Source organism: Lagenorhynchus albirostris, chromosome 9, assembly GCF_949774975.1.
Source record: "Lagenorhynchus albirostris chromosome 9, mLagAlb1.1, whole genome shotgun sequence".
Classification (NCBI taxonomy): Eukaryota; Metazoa; Chordata; class Mammalia; order Artiodactyla; family Delphinidae; genus Lagenorhynchus; species Lagenorhynchus albirostris.
In genome coordinates this window covers 34,055,873-34,083,302 of record NC_083103.1, presented here as the reverse complement: position 1 = coordinate 34,083,302, position 27,430 = coordinate 34,055,873, and the positions used below count along the sequence as shown (strand labels likewise).

Here is a 27,430-nt window from a genome sequence, read left to right as displayed (position 1 = left end):
CCAGCTTCAATTATTATTATTTCATGGGCAATCTTCTTTCATTTATACACCTACCCCTCCCTGCCACTAGATTATTTTGAAGCAAATCCAAGTCATCATATCATGAAATACATAGTTTTAATACTAAGTGAAATAAAAGGAAATGGAAAATAGTGTGCATGCTGTGGGCTTTGTATATAAATATATAGACATGGAAATGATACTAAGTTAATGCATGAAAATTAAAATAGTATTGTATTAAGGTAGTGGGCTTACGAGTGATTGCTTTATTCGACCAAAGTTTATTCCCCTAGTCCATTCTAATTAATTATAATGGGAAGATCATTGCACTGGTGTCTGGAAAGGAGAGTCTAGATTTGGGGATAACTGGCAAACTGGCTGTATGTTGTTGACTGAGTTATTTGACTTCTTGGTACCTCATTTTCGTTTCACTTGAAAATGGAAGATACTTTGCAGACTCTTGGCTGCATATTCTTAGAGTCCCCACCTTTCCATAATCTATAATCACCATGTTACCTGATGCTATTAAAGAGAGAATAGAATATGTTTCTAAAAATCTCTTCAGTAGAATTCCCTACTCTGTTCAGGACACTGTTCTTGTGTATAATACTCAACATTCTTCTCATAGTACAGGCATTCACTAAACGTTCATTAAATTGCCTTGAAACATTACAAAATATTCAGTAAATGAATGAAGAGAAAAATCACCTCAGAAAATACATTAACAATTTGGGTGGCTATTTGAAATTAATAAAAAATATATTAAAAGAGATATTTTCATAATAATGACATGATGTGTATTTGTTCATACTTAATGGGATAAAGAAGAAAATAAAAGCAGGCCTATTGGCTTTGCCAAACACTGTTGACCAAAAGCAAGATGTACTGAATGTTTACATTTGAAACCAGTTGAAAAACAATATGTATTGATTCACTGTGAATCGTCTACTTCACTTAGTTTTAGTGGCTTTGGAAATGAGAGTTGTTTTTTTTTTTTTCATTGCAGTGCTTCTTCAGTGGTTAAGCACAACCAGAATTCTTACATTTGAGTCTGTTGGGAACACATACATGCAGGAATGGACACACACACATGCACACACAAATATGCACACACACACACGAACACACTGACACATTGGATACACACATGCATACACATGTACATAATCAGATGTATCCACACACATCCTGGGGTTCAATAGAGCTCTTGGGCAGCCTACCCTGACTGCTATGTTCTGTTTGCATTCAGTCCTTTCTGAAAAATCCTTGAGACTGTACAGATGTAAAATCTTATATGTTAAATAGAATTACATGATTTAGATTTCTGCTGACAACTATTTTTTACTGTATGACAGTATTTTGTCCGTAAGATCTAACTGCCTCTCGATATAGCTAAAAATATCAGCTGGTATAATTAATATCTTCCATTAATGACTTAAAAACCCATAATTGTAGAAAAGTCTGGGCCCCTGAACTGTGTGGAAGAAGACAATTAATCCTATAAATATAAAGAAGGCACCCTACTTAATATCATACAGAGCAATTACAGAGCAGTGCGTTCAACTCAATTCAATTTAACTCAATTAGAAAATTTTAACATCATTAAGGCATGTCCACTTAAGCAGCAGCCCTCAGGTTTTGACTTTGTTTTTCCTGTCTCCCTCTCCCTAAATACAACTCTAATTCAACACTCAGGAAATAATGTGTATCCTTTATATCTCATATCATTTGTAAAATATTTCATCTGAGAGCCCTAAAGGTTTCTACCTAAACATGAGGAACCACTACTAGAATGTAGCATTCCATGAGCTGTGGTGAACCCATTGAGGAGGTTTCTACTTTAACATGGCTTTGTGATTTTGACTACTGCTTGGATTCCCAACTTTGTAGATTTTGAATTTTGCTGTGATTTCTTCAAAATTACAGGAGGTGGAACCTTACTTGCCTTTGTGTAGTCGTATTCCATGGTACTTTTTATCGGGAGCCACAGTGACTTTATGGGTGAGCATTGTTTAAAAACTATTATCATCTATTGATGTAAGATCATACTGGGATTACCTCAATAGTTTTGTCTGCAATGGCTTGAGTCCCTCTCTTCCCTCCCACTCCACAGTATTTTTTTTTTATCTTGAATGGAGCTCTTATATAGAATAAACTGTAATTTGCATGGATGTGCCATGATTAAACCTTGCATAAAGAGTTGGGGGGAGAGAGAGGTGCTTTATCTTAAAGCCCGTCCCTCTCCCTCCCCCAGCTCTTTGTTAATTTGGTGATAACTTGAAACCAGAACAGTGAAATAAGTAATTTGATTACAGACTATTTGTTTAGTTTTTTTAAAAAAATTATTAATTTATCTTTTATCCATTTAAAATACTTATACAAAATGAAAAACTTTATACCATTAAGGTTCGTTCTCTTGCCAAGATAAATGGAAGAAAATGTTACATCTTCTACATGAAGAATTTAATTAGCATATCCCATTGTTAGGGAGTCAGATTTTTTCCATGCCTTTTACCTGATAGATTTCTCCATCATCATAATCTATTTCCTGCCCTCCCCTTTCAAAATGTATGTCCTCTTACAGTTGACCTTTAGTTTTAGGAAAACAGGCAAGGTTACCCTCTGAGAAGTTAGCCTGTTGAAGTATAAATAATTAGCAGTTGTAGGCTGTATTTTAACCTCACCATTCCATATTGTCCTATAATATTTTATCTCTAACCTTTTTTGATAAAGGTATTGGTTTTTCTATTTTAAATGTGTTTTCCTATACGATATAACAATCATTTTAGGAGAGATGATAGAATAAAAGGGGGTGATAATCAATTTGGGACACTCCTTGAAAAATATTCTGGAGTGTGGTTCCAGAAAGGTCACTGTCATTTACTTCTAGTACTCATTCAATTTGATTCAGTTCCTCAACTTTCACAATAAAATTCTCCAATCATTGATATAAAGATCTTTGTGATTTTGTAATATGTAAAGGTATAAAATTTATACAAATATCTAAACTACCAGGCATATCAGACTACTAATGGCAGTATTCTGAGGGGAAATGAAATCGAATCTTTAAACGTATTTTTCTTGAGAAAGTAAGTGATCTTCACACTACGCATTTAACTACAACCTAGAGCAGAGGTTACCAAACATTTGCTGTAAAAGATATATTATAGGCTTTGTAGGCCACAAATCGTCTCTGACACATAATTGTCTTTATTTTTCTTTACAACCTTTAAAAATGCAAACAAACAAACAAAACATATTCTTACCTTAAGGGCCACGCAAGAACAGGTAAGGCCACAAGCAGACTCTGGCTTGCTGGTAGTTTTCCAACTCATTCTAAAGGATAGACCTAGAGGATGGTCAATGAATACTTTTCTATTTTCGATTGACTCAGCTGCTACCATACACTTATCGCTAACCCTTTTACGTTCCTAGTTTTCATTTCCTGCCATCTATGGTGAGAGGGACTGACTTGTCTTGCTTTCCATGTCAGATCTGCTAAACTTAATATATGAGTTGAAGAGAAGAGTATGTTTCAGATATATATGCATCACAGGGATTCAGAGACCAGAGTGACCAGTTTTTGTTTCCCTTCCCCAGATGTCTCTGGTCATCGCGTGTATGGTAGCTGTGATTGTATACCGCCTGTCAGTCTTTGCTACATTTGCTAGCTTCATGGAAACTGAAGCATCCTTAAAGCATGTCAGAAGTTTCCTCACTCCCCACATAACCACATCTCTCACTGGATCATGCTTGAACTTTATTGTCATCTTGATCTTGAATTTCTTTTATGAAAGGATATCTGCCTGGATTACAAAAATGGGTAAGCCGGCCAAATCATTAGTATGACTCTGAAAAAGGGTTCCTATCAATGCTATACCTCCATTCTGGATAATCCCCAAGGGAGTTCTTTTTTTGTTTGTTTTTGTTTCAAACTAGTTTATTTAGGGGTTCCATTTTCAGTCCTCAATAGATTTTATGTATTTCTCATATGCGTCTTCACTCATTAGTTCATCTAGTTCTGAAGGGTTACTGAGTGTCGTCTTGATCAGCCAACCATCTTCATAACAAGATTTGTTTACAAGTCCTGCATTTTCTGTTAGAGCTTCATTAATTTCAGTTACTTCTCCTGATAGAGGAGAATAGAGTTCACTAGCAGCTTTCACACTTTCCAAAGCACCAAATTCCTCTTGTTTGTTCAATTTTTTCCCAACTTGAGGCAGACTACAGTAAACAACACCTCCCAAAACTTCCTGTGCAAAATTGCTGATTCCCACTGTTCCAGCACCGTTTTCTGATGTTGCCCATTCATGTTTGTCTGTGAATTTACGACCCGACAGCAGAGTGGGGCCGGTGCGCAGCGCCGGACAGCGCCCGGACGGCGCCCGCCCGCAGTCCCCAGGGCTGCAGCGGGCAGGGCACGTTGGGCGCAGAGATGGCACGCAGGCTGCAGACCGCGGCCCGCACGCTCCGCGCCACTCGCAGCGCCATGTTCGCAGGGGTGCAGAGGGTCTCCGCACGCCGGGAGTTCATTTTTTAAAGGCACACTTTAAGGCAGTTTTGCTCTACAGGTAGACCCATAGCCTGGTACTTCAGAATCCCCTAACAGCTACATTCAGGCCTATTATAGTGGAAGCAGGAAAAATAACTAAAAAGAATTAGGACTCTGTAGATCTTTCTGAGTATTCTTACCTTAATCCTTCCTTGATGGGGTTAGTTGAAGCCTAAATAAAATCCTCACACGTTTCTAAAGTCACAGATAATTTTTATTTCATGTGTATGGTATTTAGAATGTATTGGATTTTGAAAACTATTGTGAGAAAAACAGAACAATCAGGTCCTCCTGAATAAATCTAAAAGTTAGTGCTTCTCTTTTCAGTTGTCATGTGTTAGAACCTGGATTATGTTCTTTTAAAAATTTCTCCTAAAGCCATGAGGGAAGGTGAAGGGGTCACAGGTGGAGTGGTAGGTTCAGTCAGGAAGACTAGCACAGAGCACAGTTGCTCCTGGCCTTGCCCCCAGCAAGTTGGAGATGAGATCAGAGACTCAACTCCAGGCCTCAGCTTCTTCTGGGACTGCTCTCTCCAGGAGCTCATGCCCCCCTCCCCTAAATCTGTACACTGACAGTGTGCCCAGTGGTAACCAAAAAGGCAGCACAGTATTTACTCAGCACTAGAGTAAGCACTGGGAAGCAGCTGTCATTAAATCTATTTTCAAATTTGGAGTTCTTCTCTCTCAGTTTTACTTATTTTTTCTGCTTAGCAACAGCCAAAAACTAAAAAATTATAGCAATTAGCACCTACAAACAAAGCACCTAAAAAATATCTCAGCTTTCGTCAATGAGAAAAATCTCTTGTATTCACATTAGAGATTTTGTAGAAATGCAGCTAAATTTCAGTAAAATGGAAGCGTTATCTGTGTCTTTAGAATATGTGCTACTGTTTCAGTGTTGCTGAAAATGTCATGGATTTGGCTGGATCAGCTTGTGCTCTTGGGAGATCATCAGTTCAGAAAAGCATGGCCCCTTACTCTTTCATGCCTCATGTTTTTTTACTGTGGTGTGAAGAAACTCTAACATTTTCTTATCTTTGGAATTCATAAAATGATAGATCATGATCATGCATTTTAAGGAAAGGAGAGGGAAAATAGGTACTATTACGGCCACCGTTTGCATGACATTGTTTTCAAAACCGATAAAGCCGTTTAATTCATGAGAGGAAAGCACAATTCAGTTTGAAATCATCCTCTGCCCTTCATAAGATTCACCTTGTTTACACCTGATTGAAAACAGAGGAGCGAGATCTGATGTGTTTACAGGGTATCATATAGTGTTACGGGGATAAGCATGAGGCTCTTCAGTCTAATAGGCACTTGAATTCCATATTTTGACTGTGTGACCCCAGGCAAGTACTTCATCCCTCTAAATGTACTAATGACGGTTTCTCAGCCTTCTCTGTTGATTAGATTAATACACAATCTCTAATTGAAAGCCTAGTGCACATCCATAGCTACTTAATATTGGTCAGTTATGACCAGAGTGGGGAAGATTTCAACAGACTCTCAGAATAATATGACTAGATATCCACTTATCCCAGGGATTAAAAAAAATAAGGAGAAGCAGGAAGGTGCATTATTAAACCTTGGTGTTTTTTATTTACCAGAAATTCCTCGGACTCACCAGGAGTATGAGAGCAGTCTTACCTTGAAAATGTTCCTGTTTCAGTTTGTAAATTTTTACTCGTCCTGCTTCTATGTAGCTTTCTTTAAAGGGAAGTTCGTGGGCTATCCTGGAAAATACACATATTTGTTTAATGTGTGGAGAAGTGAAGAGGTAAGAATTCTCTAGAGAGGTGAGGTTTGTGGCTTCAGTAACTCAATGTTAACTAAATACCTTTAGGTGTGCCCCGCACTAACTCAGATTTTATCAAGCTGCAGGAAAAGTCAAAGACACTGACTGTCCACAGAGCATATTGGTCTTAGAATCCTGCTGTCTGATAGACTTTCCAGTTCGTTCTGGGCAAGAAGTTATATTGTACCTATTGTTTGGTATAAAATATGAACTATGAACTGGAATAAGTAAGTTCTGTATTCCTGAAGACTTCCATCAAAGGATGAATAACTTTCCAGAGGTACAGCAAAAAGGGCTCTACCACGGGTACAGAGTTAGAACAGTTCAGTGCTTTCCAAACCTGGCTGTGCATCCAGATCACATGGAGAAAATAACAACTTCCAGCCCTAACCCAGATATAATAAAGATTCAGAATTTTCTAAGGCCCAGAAATCTGTTTTTAACATATTTCACAGCTGAATCTAATATAGCTAGACTGGTGATCAAGCTTGGAACTTGGAACTAAATATCCATTTATATTTCTTTAATATCTGTTCCAATGCAAATCTTCAGATTCTCACCCTCTGGTTTGGGATTTCTTTTGTTGCAGAAGTCCATCTTTCATCCTTTACTTTATTTTTCTCCTTTTTCTTCTTACTAGTGTGATCCTGGAGGCTGTCTAGTAGAATTGACAACCCAGTTGACCATCATAATGACTGGGAAACAGATCTTCGGAAACATTAAAGAAGCCATTTATCCGTATGTATGACTTACAAGTTTTTGCTTTTTTTTAAGCAAGCATGAGAGATTTCCTCTGGAAAAAATGGAATTCTTTGATTATCATTGTGCCTTTGTTAGCTAATGTTTTAAGTCAACAGCAACAAAAAAACTTCACTTTTAATCAGCAGTCAAGAATATATTGGGACTTCCCTGGTGGCACAGTGGTTAAGAATCTGCTTGCCAATGCAGGGGATACAGTTTCGATCCCTGGTCCGGGAAGATCCCACATGCCATGGAGCAACTAAGCCCATGCACCAAAACTACTGAGCTTGTGCTCTAGAGCCCACGAGCCACAACTACTGAGCCCATGTGCTGCAACTACTGAAGCCCGTGTGCCTAGAAGCCCGTGCTCCGCAATGAGAAGTCACCACAATGAGAAGTCACTGCAATGAGAAGCCCGCGCACCACAACAAAGAGTAGCTCCCACTTGCCACAACTAGAGAAAGCCTGCATGCAGCAACGAAGACCCAGTGTAGCTAAAAATAAAAATAAATTAATTAGTTAATTTAAAAAGAATATATTAAGGTAATACAGACTTTTAAATATACATCTGTTGCTTGAGAAAGTTTAGGGAAAGGTAGTTATCTCTGTCTCCTGTGAAGTTTCCACTGGGAAATCTGTTATATGCTCTGTAGGTTATTCTTCGTGTTCCATTTTATTTCTCAAAATTACTAAAAGTTGAATTCTTTAAAAATATCTGTGTGTCATGGACACATCTGTTACTGAACCAAACTCGGGTCCACTCACCTGCCTGCAGTAAATCCAATCTACTGACACCGGGTTATGGTGAAGGAAATTGCAGTGTTTATTGTAACTCACCATACAAATAGTCTGGGACAGCTAGTGCCTGATGGGTTTCAGAAAAGCATTTTCAAAGTCCAGGTGAGGGAGTGGGGGGTACAGGATATGTGATCAGCTCATGCACAAATATCTGATTGGTTGATGATGAGGTAACAGGGCTGTGTCACAGGGGTTAACATTAGGCTCTAGTAGGTCTGGGGGCTATGTGCTCATGGTCATCAAGTAGTTAACATCTTCCATTTGGTGGGGGTTTTCACATCTGTAAAACAACCCAGGAAATGTGCATCAGATAGTATTCTCTATTACTTCCTAGAGGAGCTAAAGCAGAAGATATGCGGAGTCGTCTGTCCCAGGAAGGCCCCATAGGGTCCTTCTCAGTTACACATCTAGGCACAGAAACCGTTTATGAATGAAATTCTGGCACGTGAAGGAATCACTCTCTGTCCCCAAAGCATAGCAATAATGAATACATTATGAAAAAAGAAAACCAAAATGACAGTAGATCTGAAATATAAGGTGAAAATTCCCATGTATAAAAAGAGGAAGAATTAGGGGCTTCCCTGGTGGTGCAGTGGTTGAGAGTCCGCCTGCCGATGCAGGGGACACGGGTTCGTGCCCCGGGAGGATCCCACATGCCGCGGAGCGGCTGGGCCCGTGAGCCATGGCTGCTGAGCCTGCGTGTCCGGAGCCTGTGCTCCTCAACGGAGGGGCCACAACAGTGAGAGGCCCGCGTACCGGGAAAAAAAAAAAAAAAGAGGAAGAATTATAAGCCTGTAATCTTGTGGGGCTCTGAGTTAGGAAATTATAGTGTCAGGGTGTAACACCTATAGGATGAAGTGGACCAAAAGTGCACCACTTAAGACAGGGGACTACCAGTTTAACTGTACTTAAAGCCAGGGACTGGGTGTATTCTTACTTACTCATGAAAGATGGTTGAAAACACCCTCCCCCTCTCTCACCCACTGCCACAGTTTCATAGTACTCCTGGGGTGCTATTTCATGTGCTGACAAAGGAAGAACATAGATGTATACTTTCAAATGGTATTTGATACACCACATCCCTAATATTGCCACAGAGAAATTATACCAAACTGTTATTTTAAATCCTAGCTCTAGATTGAGAACCTGGAGGCAGAATGGAGGTAACCCCTAAACCAAACACAAGAGGGAAAATAAATAAATATGCACAGAGAGGAAAAGAGACAGGACAGTAAAAGAAACAAGTAAATTTAAGACTACAGACCAAGATTCAAAAACTTACAAGATTTAATGCTACAAAGGCCACTAACAAAATCAATTCTTAGAAAGTGAACTTACTCTAGGTAGGAGATTCTGGCAAAGCCTAAAAACATAAAAGGAGGTGATACTGTCAATAAAAAGGATAAGGAAATAATTTAAATTAAAACAGATATAAATGAAACAAGAACAAATGAATATGGGCTTCCCTGATGGTGCAGTTGTTAAGAATCCGCCTGCCAATTCAGGGGACGCAGGTTCGAACCCTGGTCCGGGAAGATGCTACATGCTGCGAAGCAACTTAGCCCATGCACCACAACTACTGAGCCTGCGCTCTAGAGCCCATGAGCCACGACTGCTGAGCCCATGTGCCACGACTACTGAAGTCAGCATGCCTAGAGCCCATGCTCCGCAACAAGAGAAGCCACTGCAATGGGAAGCCCGCGCACCACAATGAAGAGTAACCCCTGCTCACTGCAACCAGAGAAAAAGCCCACGTGCAGCAACGAAGACCCAACATGGCCAAAAAAAAATAAATAGAATAAAATAATAAATAAATTTTAAAAAGAGAACAAATGAATTTGAAAAAGAATTAATTATTAAATGTAAAATCATACTTTAAATAAACAGAACAATAGATGGTATCAATTACAGATCAGACACAATTGAAAAATGAATTAGTTAATTGGAAAATAGTACTGAGAAATTCCCACATTGTACAGTGCAACAGAGAGACAATGAGGTTAAAAATATTAAAGTGACAGGAGGCTATATAGTGGCTTCTACATTAATCTGCTAGTAGTTTCAGAAAAAGAAAATTGAGTAAACAGTGGAAAAAATCCTTTGAATAGGTAATTGCTGAAAATTTTCCAGAAATGAAGAAAAACATGAGTTCCAGAAATGAAAATGGATCCTGAATATGAAGCAAAATAAATAAAATTAAATTCACACCCAGATATGTTATGGTCAATCTACAGAACATCAGAGATAATCTTAAAATCTTTCAGAAGAAAAAGGAATGCCATCTACATTCAATAGATTTCTCACTAATAATATTAGATGCGAAAGTATTTTCAAGATTCTTAGTGAAATAAAATGTTCACCTTAGATTTCTAGAAGCATTTTAACTATTATATAAAGTACAGGTGAAATAAAGGCATTTTTAGACCTGAAAAAACTAAGAGTTTACATTCATAGACCCTCATTGGAAGAACTACTGAAAAAAGAAATGAAAGTGTGCAATGCAAGAAACATTGGTTAGTACAGCAATTGGTAGCTCAAAGAAGAATGTAGTACTTTGGTATAAATCTTTAAAATATATGAGATTTGTATGCTGAAAACTACAAGCCCTGCTGAAAAAAAAATTACATCTGTGTGAGTGGAGAGAAACGTGTTGATGGATTGGTAGACTCAACTTAATAAAGATGCCAATTATCCCCCAAATTGATAAATAGATTTGTTATTCCAATCAAAATATCAGTAGGATTTTAGTAGATATAGATAAGTAGATGCTAAAATTTATATTGAAGGCAAATGAACTAGAATAGTCAAAACAAATTTGATAAAGAAGAATAAATTTGGAGGAATTACACTATTCAATTTTACGACTTACTATAAAACCATTTAAATCAACGTGGGATTGTTGAAGGGATAGACATATAGGTCAAATGGAACAGAGATTGAAGAAGTAAATCCACACAAATATGGCCATTTTATTTTTGACAGAGGTGCAGAAATAATTCATTGAAGAAACAACAGTCTTTTCAATAGCTGGTGCTGGAACAACTGGACATCCATATGCAAAATAACAAAACTCCATGAGTTAGTTCAAAAGTTAATTCAAAATGGATCATAGATGATAAAACTGTTTTTTTTTTGAGAAAGCAAGGAAGTGATTACAAAATTCAAGATGAGGGTTACTATGGGGGGATCAAGGGGTTTGTAATTGGAATGGAACACATAGAAGTGCTTCTGTGATTCCTAGCAAAGTTCTCTTTCTTGAACTGGGTGGTCTCTTTTCCTTTGTGATTCCAGTTACATGCATGCCCATCTTTCTGATATTGTCTCAAAAATCTCAGGTGTTCTTTTCCCTTTTTAGCATTCCTTTTTTCTTTCTATTTTGGTTTTGATATAAGCAGAATATGTTTTCCTTTTAATTCACACATTTGCTGCAGTATTTCATATTGTCTTCTTTGTTAATTTTTGCCAATTTGGAGAGTGTAAATGATATCTCATTTTGGTCTTATTTTTCATTTCCCTGATTAAGAACATGAATCAGTCTTTTTTGACCATATGTGTTTTCTCTTCAATGAAGTGCTTATTTGTGTTGTTTAATCATCCTTCTACTTGTATGTTTATCTTTTTCTAATTGATTTGTAGAAATACTGTGTAACTCTGGTTACTGTGTTTTTGTTTGTTTGCTTTTTGGTTATATGTGTTGCAAATATTTTATCCCAGCACAATTTTTGTTTTTTTATTTCTTAATAGTATCTTTTTTTTTTTTTTTTGCGGTACGTGGTCTCACTGCTGTGGCCTCTCCCATTGCGGAGCACAGGCCCCGGACGTGCAGGCTCATCGGCCATGGCCTACAAACCTAGCCGCTCCGCGGTATGTGGGATCCTCCCGGACCGGGGCACAAACCCGTGTCCCCTGCATCGGCAGGCGGACTCTCAACCACTGTGCCACCAGGGAAGCCCATTAATAGTATCTTTTTGGACCAGATAATTGTTTGGTGTGAGGTGCTGTCCTTTGCGTTGTAAGATGTTTTGCAGCATCCTTGAACTCTACCTGCTATATGCCAGTAGCCCACCTTCTCCCCAGTTGTGACAGCCAAAAATGCCTCCAGATACTGCAAAAGTCCCCTTGTGGGCTAAATCACTTCCATTTGGGAACCACTGCTGTAGATGGACAAAAGTAGATACTTTTAATATAGCAAAATTTTTATCAATCTTTTCTTTTATGGTTTAGTATTTTTAAAGTCTCGTTTAATACACCCTTTCCTACCTTAAAATCAAAAACCTATTCTCATATAATTACATCTAAATATTTTTAGCATTTTAACATTATTGTTGCCTTTCTCTTTTAAATTCTTAATATACATGGAAAAGCTTTTTGTGTTTGATATGAAGGTCAAATTTAATTTCTTACACACACACACACACACATATATATATACACATATATATTACATATATATAATATATATCATGTTACCATTTATTGAGAAGTCCCTCTTCCCCACTCTCCATGATCTGCAATACCATGTATGCCAAATGGCAAGTACAAGGCTATTACTAGGCCTCCATTCTGTTCCAGGATTTGTCTATCCCTACACCAATACTACACTCTCTTAATACAGCTTTATAATAACTCTTCATATCTTCTGGGACAGGTTTTACCAACTTATTCCTCATCTATAGAATATCTTGGCTATCCTTTGTCTTTTGTCTTTCTGTGTAAATTTTAGAAACATCTTGTCAGATTTCACATGGGAAAGTATTTTGGTTTTTTGATTGAAATTACATTCCAGTTGTTTCAATAAGACAACTGACATTTTATTATGCCAGGTCTTTTTATTCATGAACATTTAGTTTGGACTTTAATGACTTCAAATAAATATTTAAACTTCAGCATACAAGTCTTATAAATCTTTGGTCAAATCCATTTCTAGGTACTTTTCATTTTAATTGCTATTGTAAATGGTATCTTTCTAAAAATTATATTTTCTACCTGTGTTTTGTGGGTATATAGGAGTGCAATATATTGATAAATCTATTATTATTTCTAATAATTTTTATCTAACTTCATTGGGGTTTTCTATGCAGATAATCCATTCACATTACTGTTAGGAATTATAGATGTCTCTTCTATTTCCAATTCTTTTGCCTTTTTCTTTTTCATTTTATTGTTCTGGCTAAGATCTCCAATAAAGTCTTGAATGTGATCATACACACCCTTATTTTGTTCTTGATTGTAAAGGGAATGCTTCTCACTTTTCCCTATTAAGAGTGATGTTAACCCCAGGATTTTGGTAGATGCTTTTGGTCAGATTGAGGTAATTATCTTCTTTTCCTACTTTTCAGTCATAAATAGGTTTTAGTAGGTGATTGAAATACATCAAATGCATTTTTCTTCATCAATCAACATGATTTTATATTTTTCTCCTTAAATTTGTTAATATGGTCTCTTACATTGATTGTGTTTCTGATAAAAATAATCTTTTTGTTCCTTAAGTAATCCAATATTATCATGATATATTTTATATAGTATAGAATTTAGTTAGGTAATATTTTATTTAGGATTATTGCATTTATTTTCATGTGTTAGATAACCTCTTCATTCCCTAGTCATACATTTTCTATTGTAACCCACTCATTTCCCCAAGTGGCCTTCAGAGTATCATGACAACATAAAGAATAGTGAATTAAATAGATAAAAACCATCCTGTAGTGATCCTCTCCTCCACATGCTCTTTAACAGAACTGTCTCTGAGTAAATACACTTCCCTGCAGAGAGTCAGGGTTGTCTTACTTTCTCAATCACCCAAGTAAAGATCTTTTGCCTCATCAAGTACTGTGAACAGAACATAAGGTTCTGACTTGGACTTTAGCTGTAGTCTTACCTCTACATGTTCTGTGATCTAAACTTACTTACCCTCCCTTACCGCCATTTTTTAGATCTAAGACTGATTCTCTGACCCCTTTCTTTTAAACCCTATTTCATGTATTTACTTTATCACTTCCAACAGCTTGGTTCTGAATTGGTGGAGACGCCGAAAAGCTCGAACCAACTCTGAAAAGCTATACAGTCGATGGGAGCAGGACCATGACCTTGAAACTTTTGGTTCTCTCGGACTATTCTATGAGTACTTGGAAACAGGTAATTTTCAACCACTGCCTTGAAACATGGAATAGGCTGAGTAAAATAAGTATTTTTCAGCTCTTAATATTTCTTCCTACCTTGCACATAGTAGGTGTTCAGTAAATCATTGGCTAGTGGATGAAAAGATAGATGGGTGGGTATGGAAAAGATTGGTTCAGTATTTCTATTTCCCACCAAATATGAATGAAATTAATTTCAAAACACCAATCTCAAAGATATTTTTCCTATCAATTTAATGTTAATGCTGTTGAACCAAATAAAGTAAGGATCACTTTTTTTTGTGGAAACAATCAAAATATTTATTGACAGATGAATGGATAAAAAAATGTGGTATAAATATACATATAATGGATTTTTATTTTATTCAGCCTTAAAAAAACCAAATCCTGCTCTACATGACAACATGGATGAACCTTGAGGACACTATGCTAAATCAAATAAGCCAGTCAACTGTGTGATTCCACTCCTACTCACATGAAGTACTTAAAATGGCCAAACACATAGAAGCAGAGATAGAATGGAGGTTGCCAGGGGCGGGGGGGAGGGGGAAATGGAAACCCTCCCCCCCTTCAAATAACACTTAACAAGGGCAGCTTTGTTTTAACCTAAAACAGAAGAAATGAGTGCCAGTTACAAACATTCATACAAATCTCCAATATCAATTCTTGATAAAGATCTTAATTTAATACCTTGTCCAACTAGATTATTTGGCTTAGGTTTTTGTTTTGTTTTGTTTTGTTTTGTTTTGTGGCAGAGTCCTAACCACTGGACCACCAGGGAATTCCCCTTGGCTTCGTTTTATAAGGCAGAACACTGTCTCTCCCTCCATGTCCACAGGAGAAAGGGAATGTTGCCATATCTTTTCTGAGTCTCTTTTTGTTAACTATGAAGACTTGCATTTTGTAAGGCTAATCTCTGGAATTCTGTTAAGTAAGGATCAGTTTTTAATACCTGTCTCAAATTAGTTTAAGTAGCTTTCTCCTTTCCTTTGCCTCAGTGACTGCTCATAGAAAGAATATGTTGAAAAACATTTACAAAGCCTGACATACATTTAGTGTATGTCCCTTGTTTCAAGCTGAAAAGAAGAAGGCAAAAAGCAGTTATGCAAGGGAAACCCAGATTGAACGCAAGAAATGCATAAAATATTCTAAGGATTGAAAAGAGAAGAGAACTTGAGATGAAATTTTAGGAGAAATAATAATGGGGACTGCTTGTGGAGTTTATCCAGGGTGTTTCCTCTCAGATGCCCTTCTCTGCTTCTTTGGTGGAATTAAAGAGGACTGTTTTCCCAACTTACTCTCATGGCCCATAAAAGTCATGATAGAATAACGGAGATGACCTGAATTTGTTACCAATTCTCCACTGTAACACATACATATGATACCTGGATTAAAATAGGTACATCAGGACAAATAGGAAGAAGTCTCCAGTTATAAAATTAGGTAGTCCTTGCTTTATGGAGTGATAAGGCTGTAATTTTTAATTAATTGCTTATGTTTCAAGTGAATTTGTACATAAATGTATCAGAGATTATAACTAAAATTAAAAGATGAAATCAGGGTTTCATAACAAGATTAACTACCATTTATTGAGACACCACTAAGAGTTAATTTATTCTAGATATTTTACATACACTATCTCTAATCTTGAAACATTCTACAGAAATAGTCATTTTATCTTAGAGGGTACTGAAACTTGGATAGATTAAGTAATTTGCCATGGGCCACAGAGATTATAGGTAAAGATCTCGGATTTGAACCTAGAAATTCAAGCTGTTTCTACGTAATACTTTGTCTTAACTTTCTATTTCTTGGTTCAGTAGAGAAGTCAGGAAGGAGGCAGTTTGTTCCCTTGGTTTAGTAGATGACAAGACTGATTCTAATGAGAAATCTTATGAGAAGAGCTGAAATCCAGAAACACTCAAGATCTAACTAAAAATAGAGGACTAGTGGAAGATTCTTTTCTTCCTTTTTCCTTCAATGGAAAGCCATTTTTTGTATCTCTTCTTATTTTTTCTTCACTCATGTGGGAAGCCCAGTTTGCCAGCTGCGTGGATTCTTTCACCCCAAGCACTGATGGAAACGAAGAAAAGTGGAGAGAGAAGCCAGCTTACACAGGTGTTAAGCCTCAATGAGAAAAGAGAGTAAAACTTATTTAGAAAGATGTGAAGTTAGTACAGAGGATCAGGACCTTAACAAATACCTCATTCCAGGATATGTATATTTCCTTTGCCCACATATATTTCTGATGCTTTATATGATTCATTTCCTGATTTGTTGTCAGATATCTTGTTTGTTCTGCCTTTTCCTCTGTTAACATCTTCAAATCTTAAATAATGCATTCGTTCATAAGGCTTATAGTTGAGTGTCTTTATATACCCCAAACATACAAATGAGTCGGTCATTATCCCTGATCTTAAAAAGTACATAGATTAGCAAAATAGAAAACTTGATTACCCCACTGATGTGCCAATACCCATGTAAATGCTGGGGTAGCATACACCTAAACATAGACCATAGTAAAAGACTGTGTTTTATGAATAATAACAATATCTTATCTAACAAGAATAAATGCTTTCTTCAGACAAGCAGGTCTCAAAAGAAACAGCAGGGATGAAGCTGAGCTGTACATGACCAGCTCAACAAATAAGTCACTGTGCTTCCTATAGGGAAGAGGATGTGGACAGCTGGAAAGAGACCTGGAGTGTTTTGCTGATGTAGATCCCTCCAAAATGAGGGAAGTTGCAGGAGTTAGGCAGAGTGTTCCCCGTTTTCCCCTCCACAATAATGAATTTGTGAATTTTTCTCTTATCCCTGCAGTTATCCAGTTTGGATTTGTTACATTATTTGTGGCCTCTTTTCCTTTGGCTCCTCTTCTTGCTCTCTTGAATAATATAATAGAGATTCGAGTGGATGCCTGGAAGCTTACTACTCAGTACAGGAGACCTGTAGCCGCTAAGGCTCATAGCATAGGTGTTTGGCAAGACATTCTTTATGGAATGGCTGTCCTTTCTGTTGCAACTAATGTAAGTAGACCTATTTCAGTGGAATAACTGTACTTTTTTCTTTTCTTGAGGTTGGGGAGATGTGAATGATGTTTAACTCAATCTTTATTTACATTGATTTCATCATGGCCCATAAAGGTAAAACATCCCTAAACTTTTATGTGCTAAACAACATAGGCAACTCTATGACATGCAAACTCTTAGATATACAAGGAAAATTGTAAAAACATGTTTATTAAAATACCATGATATAGTTTCATAGCATGTGACAAAGTAGACAGAAAATAAGTAATGGCATAAAGGATTTAATAATACAATTAAAGCTTGATTATACATAAAGTTGTATACTACAAACAGAATACACAACATTTACCTGTCATTTTTATGGAGCACTTATTAAAAATGATAATAAAACTGAATTCCCAAAAGCAGAAATTTTACAATGAATATTAATCTATAATGTATAAAAAATGAAGTTGATAATAAGATAGCCAAAAAAGAAAATTTAACCACTAAACATTCATGCTTCCAAGGAAGGTTATTGTACAAAGATGAAATAAAATTGAAGTTACAAGGAAAGCTTAATTAAAATGAGCCTATCAAAATTTTCCTAGCTGATTTTAGGAATCAGCCAGAACCATACTTATGAAAACTATATACCAATAAATGCTTTTATTATTGAAAAAGAAGAAGGAAACCATGAGCTGATCATGTAACTTGTGAAACTAAGAAAAAATGTAAAACTAATCAATAGAAAGTAGTAAGAAAGAATTAATGAAGATATAAACAGAAATAAATTAGAAAACAAACAAAAAGCAATATAATTGCTAAATAAGTCGAGTTGGTTCATTGAAAAGATAAAATAAATAAAACTGAAAATCTCAAACAAAAAAAAGAATTACAGGGTACAAGTGAGAAAATTATAAGAATGGTATGTATGCATTTATTCTAATAATTTTTAAATCTATTTGAAATTGTCACTTTTTAGAAATAAAACTGCCAAAATATATTCAGTAAGTGATAATAAAACATGAAATGGACCAGTAACTATAGAAGCAATATTAAAAGATTTTAAAAATCTACCACTAAAAATGTAGATGGCAGGGCCAAATGCTTTTAAATTGACTTATCTTACCTAAAGGAAACATGACATTTATAGTATTCCAGAGCTTAGGAAAGGATGGGAAAATACCATTCCTGTGGCATCAAATACTGAAATTAATTGCACTGAACTGTGGGAAATTTACCAGTATGGTCTTCTATTTCTTCATTCTCCATTCCCTACACACACACACACACACACACACACACACACACACACACACACAAATGTCCAGGCCAGTAAATTTGGTTAAGAAATGTAAGAAATAGCAAGCCATGATGGAAGGAGATAGACACAGGCATGGTGTTTTTGGAGACAGATACATTTAGGTTAAATTTTCAATATAGCACTTTCTAGCTATGAAATCTTGGAATACTGATTATACACTGTAAATGAGCTATTTTATGTTCTAGGTCAAAGACTCATATATTAATTTGATTAATAATAGCATTCTAATCATTTTGTATCCATAAGGCATATGGAACTGAAAGATATACAAATCAGACGTTTGTAAAACTGCATTGTTAGCTCACGATCTCTCTCTTGTTTTGTCCTTTAGGCTTTTATTGTTGCATTTACATCGGACATGATTCCCCGTTTAGTTTACTACTATGCCTACTCAAAAAATGCCATTCAGCCTATGAAAGGGTATGTCAATAACAGCCTGTCAATATTCCTGATAGCCGATTTTCCAAACCACACTGTGCCTTCGGAAAAACGAGACTTCACCACTTGCAGGTTTTCTCTTATTTTCATTTTGTTTTTAAATGTATTTCTTAAGTTCTCCATTTCCTTCATGTCTTACAAAACAAAATTTACTTGGGGCAGTAAAAATCCTGGATAAAGTGCATGAATTCTAGAATTCACACATTGTATGGTTCTGATTTGAAAAAGTAGAATGCCCAAAAGTAAGACAATATTATGGGTAAAGATAATGTCAATTTTGAATTGTTTCTTATTTTCTAAGTTTATTGGAAAAATTTTCTTCAACAAATACCTCCTTGGTCCCAAGTTGCAATATCTATAATCATACAGCATGGTCATATTTTACGTGCATTTAACCTACTTGAATTTAACTATGTGTCCTCAAAAAGAGGCAGAGTAAGGAAGAGAGAAATAATACGATTAGTTCACCAGCCATCACATTTAAAAGGTTTCTTCATGTAGGGAGTGTGAACTTGGATTTGTAAACCTGCTGCTTTCACACTCAGTGTCTCACGTACTGTGAGGATCTTTTTACTCTAGGATTTAAAGTTATATATATTTATGTATGTATGTGTGTGTATGTATGTATGTGTGTGTGTGTATATATATATATATATATATGGTACATCAAGTCTTTTAAACTTAAACCTTAAACCAAGTGCTTCATCTGGGATTCCAACAACAACAACAAAAAACCCCAGCAAAATGTTGCAACACAGGTAGACAAAAGCATTGTTATATTCTATATTTATATAGAGAGGAATCATAACATGGGCAACTGTCAGATTTCTTGATGTCATCACTTCCTACCTGAACTAAATCTTTGAACATTAATATCTAGACACTTGCAGAAAAAAATGAACTCACAAATTGAACACCAAGAAAACCCCAGAAGGCTAATAAGGAAAACAAAAATAATGCAGTGTCATATAAGCTGAGAAAATAGAGTTTCAAGAAAATAGGAATGGTCAACAATGTCAAGTTCTATTCTTCACAGGTCAAATAAGATCTGGATGAAAATGTTCCTTCAGTTTAATGATAGGAGACAGTTGGTGTCAGTGGAGTGATGATAGAACTAAGTGTGTTAAGGAGTAGGAAGAGAGGGAATGGAATGGAAAGAGCAAATTTTGCTATAACTCTCTAGAGAAATTTGTCTCTGAAGAACAGGAGAGCAGTTTCACTTGTGTCTCTTGCTACATATATACTATACAAAAGTAACATATGGCTCTTCTTTTTATCTGTATAGGAAAGATAAATGTTTCATAATAGCAATTATTTTCCTTTGACTTGACTTTTGTTGTCAACTGAAAGGGTCTCTTACAAGAAATAATATGAATTTATACTAGGTCTCTTTGTTTGAAGTTATAGCTTATATTTTGCATTTACTTCCATTTTTTTCAGGTACAGAGATTACAGAAATCCTCCTGATCATGAGGAGAAATATTTTCATAGTATGCAGTACTGGCACGTCCTTGCTGCTAAGATGACCTTCATCATAATTATGGAGGTGAGCCTTTATTAACTTTCATGCCAGTTAGTGTCTTTTCTCCCTTTAGGCATATATTTCTAAGCATATTTGTTCCGCAGAAAATTAGCATTATCCCAATAGACTATTTTGAAGGAAGTATTTGTTCTCATAAAAAGTAAGTTAGGAATATTTTAAGTACAGTGGATTGCCTATTACTCACTTACTCTTGTTGAAGATACCAAGGTAACAGAAAAGAAAAAATGAGACCTCTGTCTTTGAGGTCAGTCAGAGGGCAGAGGACCCACTTATTTTACTGAATACCTATTATTAATAAATAGTGGTTGCAGAGGCTATAATAATAACTTTGTAAGTTTGGCTTTATTATTCACCCTTGACAAATGAATCCAACAGTCAGCAAAATTAGTTAGCTGGTTTAAAGATAATCGGCTAATATTAGAGCTGGGTTTCAATGCCAGATGTCTCACTGCCAAGCCTCTGCTCTGTCCACTATATTATGTTTCCTACCTTGTGGGAAATCTAGGGTAATTATGGATATAAGACATGCAATACAAAAGAACCAATACAGAGGGGGTATTTGAGTAAGTTACAAATTGAGTGCTACACATCATAAGACATGAAGGCCGATAAGGGAGAGATAAATAAATGTTAGGCATTTTTTCACTCGACAGTAAAGGCCAATAATAGACTAGATAAGTCTAATGCAAGAAAACACAAATTCCTATCAGTTTTTGTTTAATTTGTTTTATTTTTATCAAGGTTATACATGTAAGTAATCTAAATCCTCACCCCTCTCAGTTCCTTATGAATTTATCACTTTCATTCCCACATTTTCCATCAGCAGTTTAGATCATCTTTCAGCCTGGTAAATTACAAAAGGAATTCTTTGGAATTTTTGTTTCTGTTTATTTTTTTTGATCATCCCAGACTCCGACTCACCATCATTCTGGAACTTCTCTTCAACTTCTCTTATACTGAATACTATATTTTCTTCCATCTATTTTTCTCCCATTCTTGAATTACTAGCTTATTTTGATAAAGCACATCTTTCATTAATTTTCTGAGGAAAATAATGGACAATTTTTGAGAACTTGAATATTAAAATTTCTTCTTTTTCCACATAGATAATTAATTGGTATAGAATTTGATTAAAAGTCATTTTCCCTGAAAATTTTTGAACCAACTTTTTTTAGGTATTCCTGAAATTTTCCAAGACATTGCTCTATTTTCTGTCAGCTTCTAGTGTTGCTATGAAGTACAATACCATTCTAATTTCCCATTCTTTGTTTATGATTTTTTTATGTATCAATAAGCTTTGAGGATTCTCTCACTAGTCCTTTTATGAAACTTCACAAGACAGTCATGTGATGTTGGACTATTAATATTAATTGTTCTGGACACTCACTAAGCCCCTTTGACCTGCAAATATAATTACCCTTTAAGTTGAGAAAATTTGCTTGTACTATTTTTTTTTTTTTTTGCGGTACGCAGGCCTCTCACTGTTGTGGCCTCTCCCGTTGCGGAGCACAGGCTCCGGATGCGCAGGCTCAGTGGCCGTGGCTCACAGGCCCAGCCGCTCCGTGGCATGTGGGATCTTCCCGGACTGGGGCACAAACCCGTGTCCCCTGCATCGGCAGGTGGACTCTCAACCACTGTGCCACCAGGGAAGCCCTGCTTGTACTATTTCTTTGATAATTTCCTTCTTTTCTCTGTTCTATCTTTCTGGGACTTCTGTTATTCAGGTGTTACAACTGTTTTGAAATTCTGTTATATTTATCGTTTATTTTCTCTCCTATAAATAGTCAGATTCATATCTTTGTTTTTTTATTCTACTCTTCTCTTGCTCTCATCATTATCTAGGTATCCTCTTAGTTCCCATTTGTGTGCTTCAGTCTTACCCTTTCATATTAGAGACTTTCTTACGTATTTGGTTGTTCTTGGCAATCTGCTCATATTTAAGAGCGAAGCAAGGAAAGCCGATTATAAGCTTTGTGTGCATACAGGAAGAACGTCACTTGGGTGGGCTTCACTGTAGGGTGATAAAGGGGCCTTTTCATTTGAGACCTACAAAATTTTGATATCTATAATTCTAACTTCTCTGATTAGTTATTTTTCCCAGAGAGAAATCCTCCAACCTCCTGTTTGTTGAGCTATTTCATGACTGTGTTGAGAGCCAAGAAAGGCAGGAGGGACTAGAGATCTCATGGTTCAGAATGCTGAATTGCATTGAGTTGCCCTGTTTCCAGTGTGGTGCCACACCTCCATCTTTCGCCATCTCTGCTGCCTGTGAGTTCACAGCTCTCTGTCTTAATTTCTGCAGAAAATATAATTTCTGCAGAAAATAAGGTACTCAGTTGCTGCCAGGGTGGGATTGGAGAGAAGTAGTTCCTGAACATGAGGCTCTGAAAATTCATCTGCCCCTTATACAAATTTTTAAATAAGCCTCTTATTTTTAACTCCACCCACACTACACCTTCAAAGTCCTTAGTTGAACTTTTCTGATGATTTGAAACAAAATTGGCTTTTGTCTTGATTTCTACCATCACTGTATCACCAACTGCAAATTTAAGTGCCAGCTTTCTTCACTGTCTCGAGTCTGTTATCACTGTTTCCTCCCTTTTTTGTGTGTCTTTGTGAACAATACAATTTTTAAATTTCTTTACAAATATTTTATTAGGTTTTCAGGAGGAAGCATAGATGAAGAGTATATTCAATAACCACGTTCAACTGGAATCTCTGTAATCACGTATTTTAGTATATATTTGTTTGCTTAATGTTGGTCTTTGTAGGAAAGTTCCAGGACAGGGACTATATCTCTTTGTTTTTCCTTCTAGCTACTGTATCGAGCACAGTTTGTTGAACGAATGAAACAATTTGTATGAACATCTGCTGAACATTTGACAACTCTAGCAGTGTGTCTGTTTTTCTTTTGTTTCCTCTAGCATGTTGTGTTTCTAATGAAATTTTTGTTGGCGTGGATGATCCCTGATGTTCCAAAAGATGTTGCGGAAAGAATCAAGCGAGAAAAGTTAATGACTGTCAAGATTCTCCATGACTTTGAGCTTAACAAACTGAAAGAGAACTTGAGAATGAATTCTAGTGATTTTGCCAAGCATCTCATTATTCAGGAAAACAAAGTACAGCTGGCTAAATCAGCAACCTAATCAACATAACAAGTAAGCGGCTGGTTGCCTGCCTGACTTCACAGTTTTCCCTGGGTTTGGGGCCAGAAGCCAGAAGCCATGTGTCAATTTTACCCTTTCTTCTTTTTTGCTTAACTCAAAGTTTTTGTACACTCATATAGAGGCCAACTTAGTGGAGGCTGGAAGAATACCACTTGTCTGCTTCAATGGCTGGGCCCACCCCAGATATTGTTTTCTGGGGTTCTATAAATGATTGTTAAATGGATGTGTGAAATCAGAATATTGGAAGATCATGGGATGTTGCAGTTTAGGATTAAACACTGGACGTGAGCTGTCCCATCACCTTCCAGTGCAGCTGCACATTTTCATGGTCTTCATTCTATTGGGTTGTGTTATATCTCTGTCCCATGAAGAAAAGTATTGGGACAAAAAGAAAAGAAGTGAAGAGGTTTACTGAGCCATATATATATATATCCTGCCATTTTAGACTATGCAGATGAAAAACCAATATCAGATGACATAAGAAAACTTACATATTAAAAATATTGGGTAAATATCATGGCAGGGGTTTGTTCCCAAAATCATCCTGAATAAGGTAAACTTCCATCAGAATTCCAGATAGTCCTTCTAGGTAAATACAAAATTGATTTTTCAAGAGACTGAACATTTGGGTTTAAGCAAAAGACTAACAACTAATTTCTTTAAATATAACATTTCAGAAACAGTTTTAAGACTGGATTGTGGATTGTCTTATCTGGGAAACAGCATTAAGAAGGTATTAGATTGTTTCAGGTCTTTAAGTAAATGAAAGATATAGAGAAGTGAGTGTGTCTTCTTAGTAGTTAATGAATGCAAGATAGTATATATCAATTAATTTATTGACTTCAATCTAAAAAATCATTGAATTATTTTTAAAAATAATTTTTCTTCCACAACTCCTATTTTGCATCATGAAGCCTGTTTGAGCATTAACTATTTGTATAAGTTAGGTACAAGTTGTTTATGAAATTCTATCTCGTTTAAAGCAGTCTCAAATCTTGTAATGAGTTTACAATTTTTTCTATTGGTGCACTGCTGTACAATGCTCAGTGCCTTGCTCCTATGCCTTTGCCCCACAAGATGTGGTTGTACTGTTGATTTAATGTGATGTAACATCTCAGGTGTGAGCTTCTTTCAGAGAAATTGTTAGTTTAACATCAATCACAGAGTTTAACACCAAATGTGGATCACCCAAGTAAGAATGAGGTGATGGATTTGATAGCTAAGTAAAAAAAATATATTCGTTGAATTATTTCTCTCATACTTAAGCTTATGGCACATGTACCCCAATTCTTGTTCTTCTTTCCCTTAAAAAGTACTTAATATATATTTTAAACACTATAGAGAGATGTAGTTTAATTTTATAACATTTGAATCTCTAGTTTCAAATTACACTTCATTTTCAAAAGAATAGTGTTTTTTAATTGCACACAAAAGAAGAAACTTTATTACAAGATTTTTTAAAAAGTAGTGTTTCATTATTTGATCCTAATACGATTTTATAGAATTGCCAGTATTAACTGTATGGCAGGTAGTATTAACTAATGATCAATATTAAGCATTTACAACTGAGGATTATGAATTTATAAAACCATGAGACAGTTACCCAGTATTGGCAGTAATTTATCATCCACTGGGTAGATTTTATGAACACTTCTGCATAATTTGAAATGATCTCATTATTGAAGAATGATTTCACATGTGGAGGAGTTTATTTTCTTTGAGAGAACCAGTTAGTGTTACTATGAAATTAGCCGCAGATGCAGTATTTTTGCTTGTCAAAGCAAACTCTGTTACTGTGATGTTGTACAGCTCATACTGCTTCCTTCCTGGGAGCTAATAAAAATAAGGAAGAGCATGGAAAACGGTTTCTCAGATATAAGGTTTACTTTTTATGGCTTAATAGTGTTTATAGAGCTAGACTGTAAGATAAATAAAGACAAATTTAATTCACATGGTCATCTGTACACTGCAATCTTAAAACGAAACAACTCAAGTGTTGGGTTTCTAGGATGTACGGAGAAACTAGCAAGGAAAGAAATAGTTTTTAAGATAAGTCAATAGTTCCTATGATGGGTAGATATTTTCCTTTTAAAATGTTGACAAATACTTTATATTCACATTTCAGTTTTCTACCAAGAAGTTTCTCACATTTTAAAAGGAAATACAAGTATCTCTCATTTTCCTAAAAGCTTGAGGAACCAAATCCGAAAGCCAAATCGCTTCAGATAGATTTGTCTTGTCTAGTTAAACCCATTAGTTGTTGTAAGAGGGCTGAGTTGAGCACCTGACTACCAGATGTAAGTTGATATTTATTAGCATGGCAGATGTTTTTATAATTCAATCAAATCCATAGTTATTTTTTTCAGAAATGTTCCAGAAATCATTTGAGACTTTCTTTGAAATAATATGAAGTACAAAATCCAAAGAAAAAAAAAACCTCTTTTCAAATGTCATCTCAAATTTTCACCTTCATCAGTTTTTCTTTGCACAAAAGAAGCAGAATCCACTTCAAAAGGAACCCATCAAGAAGAGGGGGGTGTCTTAATTAAATGGAATGCTATCTTATTTTTGCTGCCTCTCGTGACTCCTCTTGACTCTAACAGTCTTCTTTTAACTAAGCCATCAAGCAAATTATCAAGGAAAAGGAAAAGGAAAGAAGAAGATAAAGAAGAGGAGGGACAGAGGAAGGAGATAAGAGTTCCCTCCTTATGAACCTGTGTGTGCTCCTATGGGGAGAGAGGTGTTGTGAGGTGCACTGTGCAGCTGTGGATGCTAAGAAGAATGTCTCTTTCCTAAAACATCTAATGAGGGTGAGAGAAAAGCCAAAGAAATTTCAAGTTGAACACTATTATATGTCAAAAGTAAAACTTTGATTTCCAAGTGACTTTGTAGTGTCAGCTGCCATGTGTAGCCCTGGGTCTCTGTTGATTACAACAGTTGAGGCTGAGGAATTCGTGCTGCTGATTCAAAAGGTGAATATATTGTTGTGAAAGAACAATATATTCTCTTTTGTTTTTAATCAGTACCAGTTATTATGTTATCAAAGAATGTTATTAAGGAAAATAGCATTGCAAGAAGTACCATTGGCCAGGCCTAGATGTCTGCTCACATGAATCCCTATTACTGTTATGTTATTTTTTTTTCTAGACAGTATTTTACTCCACTACTTTATGTGTAATAATTCAAGTATGTCAGTTATTCCAGGATTATGTAAAAATTCAGGAGAATATTAAAACGTGGTTCAATGTGTGCTAAATACATTCTTCCCTCTCCTAAAACTGTTCGACTAGGTGTATCTTTCCTATGAAAGATTATGCGCCATGGTGTTAACCAAGAAAACAAGTGCTTTCTTTTCTTCTCTTTCTTTCTTTCTTCCATTTTTTTTTGCAAGGAGGGTGGTATGCAGGTACACAAGAAAAGTATCTCTTAAGTTACATATACATAAATTTTATAAATCTCAAGAGATTCAAATATGCACAATGAATAAAGTAATACGTAATTTTAAACTACATTTTGACATGAGCTCAACTTATTCTTACAGTAAAATATTGATATGCTTTTTCTGAATTTGAGTGCTCTAAGAGGTTTTGAGGTCATTTTTTGTTGTCTAGAAATATTAAAATGCATTACATATAACATGTTTAATTCACAAAATTACATGTTTGTCACATTTAGAGATGCACATTCCTTGAAGAAGGAGTCTAGATGGTCCAGAAAAAATGGAGAAGGTGGTAATTTTTTGTTGTTTTGCCTTTTTATCTTTTCTACTTTGAAAGGTGATTAAAATGAACAAAAAGACCCAAGGAGAAAAATAGTGTGTTGAGATATTTTCCAAAATTTTTTCTAGGTCCGCCTTTCCCCAAAAGAAATCCACAACCAGCTTCCTTGGAATTGTCTGGGCCGCTTGTGAGATATGCATATC

General features: G+C 35.9%; 1 protein-coding gene and 1 pseudogene across 4 annotated transcripts in view; one reads left to right on the top strand and one right to left on the bottom strand.

Moving 5' to 3' along the window:
* ANO5 (anoctamin 5) overlaps positions 1–27,019 on the top strand; it is a 36,874-nt gene extending 9,855 nt beyond the window's left edge. The window contains exons 5-15 of one of the 4 annotated variants that reach the window (XR_009542407.1): positions 1,927–2,001; positions 3,601–3,823; positions 6,162–6,331; positions 6,990–7,087; positions 13,893–14,023; positions 16,846–17,051; positions 18,692–18,870; positions 20,239–20,344; positions 23,266–23,499; positions 24,186–24,241; positions 25,875–27,019. Coding sequence is in view for 1 of the 4 variants with exons in the window: in XM_060159514.1 (XP_060015497.1) it covers positions 1,927–2,001; positions 3,601–3,823; positions 6,162–6,331; positions 6,990–7,087; positions 13,893–14,023; positions 16,846–17,051; positions 18,692–18,870; positions 20,239–20,344; positions 23,266–23,487 (1,410 nt within the window). In the remaining 3 variants the exon portion in view is untranslated. Of the gene's footprint in view, positions 1–1,926; positions 2,002–3,600; positions 3,824–6,161; positions 6,332–6,989; positions 7,088–13,892; positions 14,024–16,845; positions 17,052–18,691; positions 18,871–20,238; positions 20,345–23,265; positions 24,242–25,874 lie in introns of all 4 variants that reach the window. The other 3 variants (XR_009542406.1, XR_009542405.1, XM_060159514.1) reach the window with 3 other exon arrangements.
* On the bottom strand, positions 3,960–4,491 carry LOC132525217 (glycine cleavage system H protein, mitochondrial-like; annotated as a pseudogene).
* Positions 27,020–27,430: the final 411 nt, after the last annotated feature.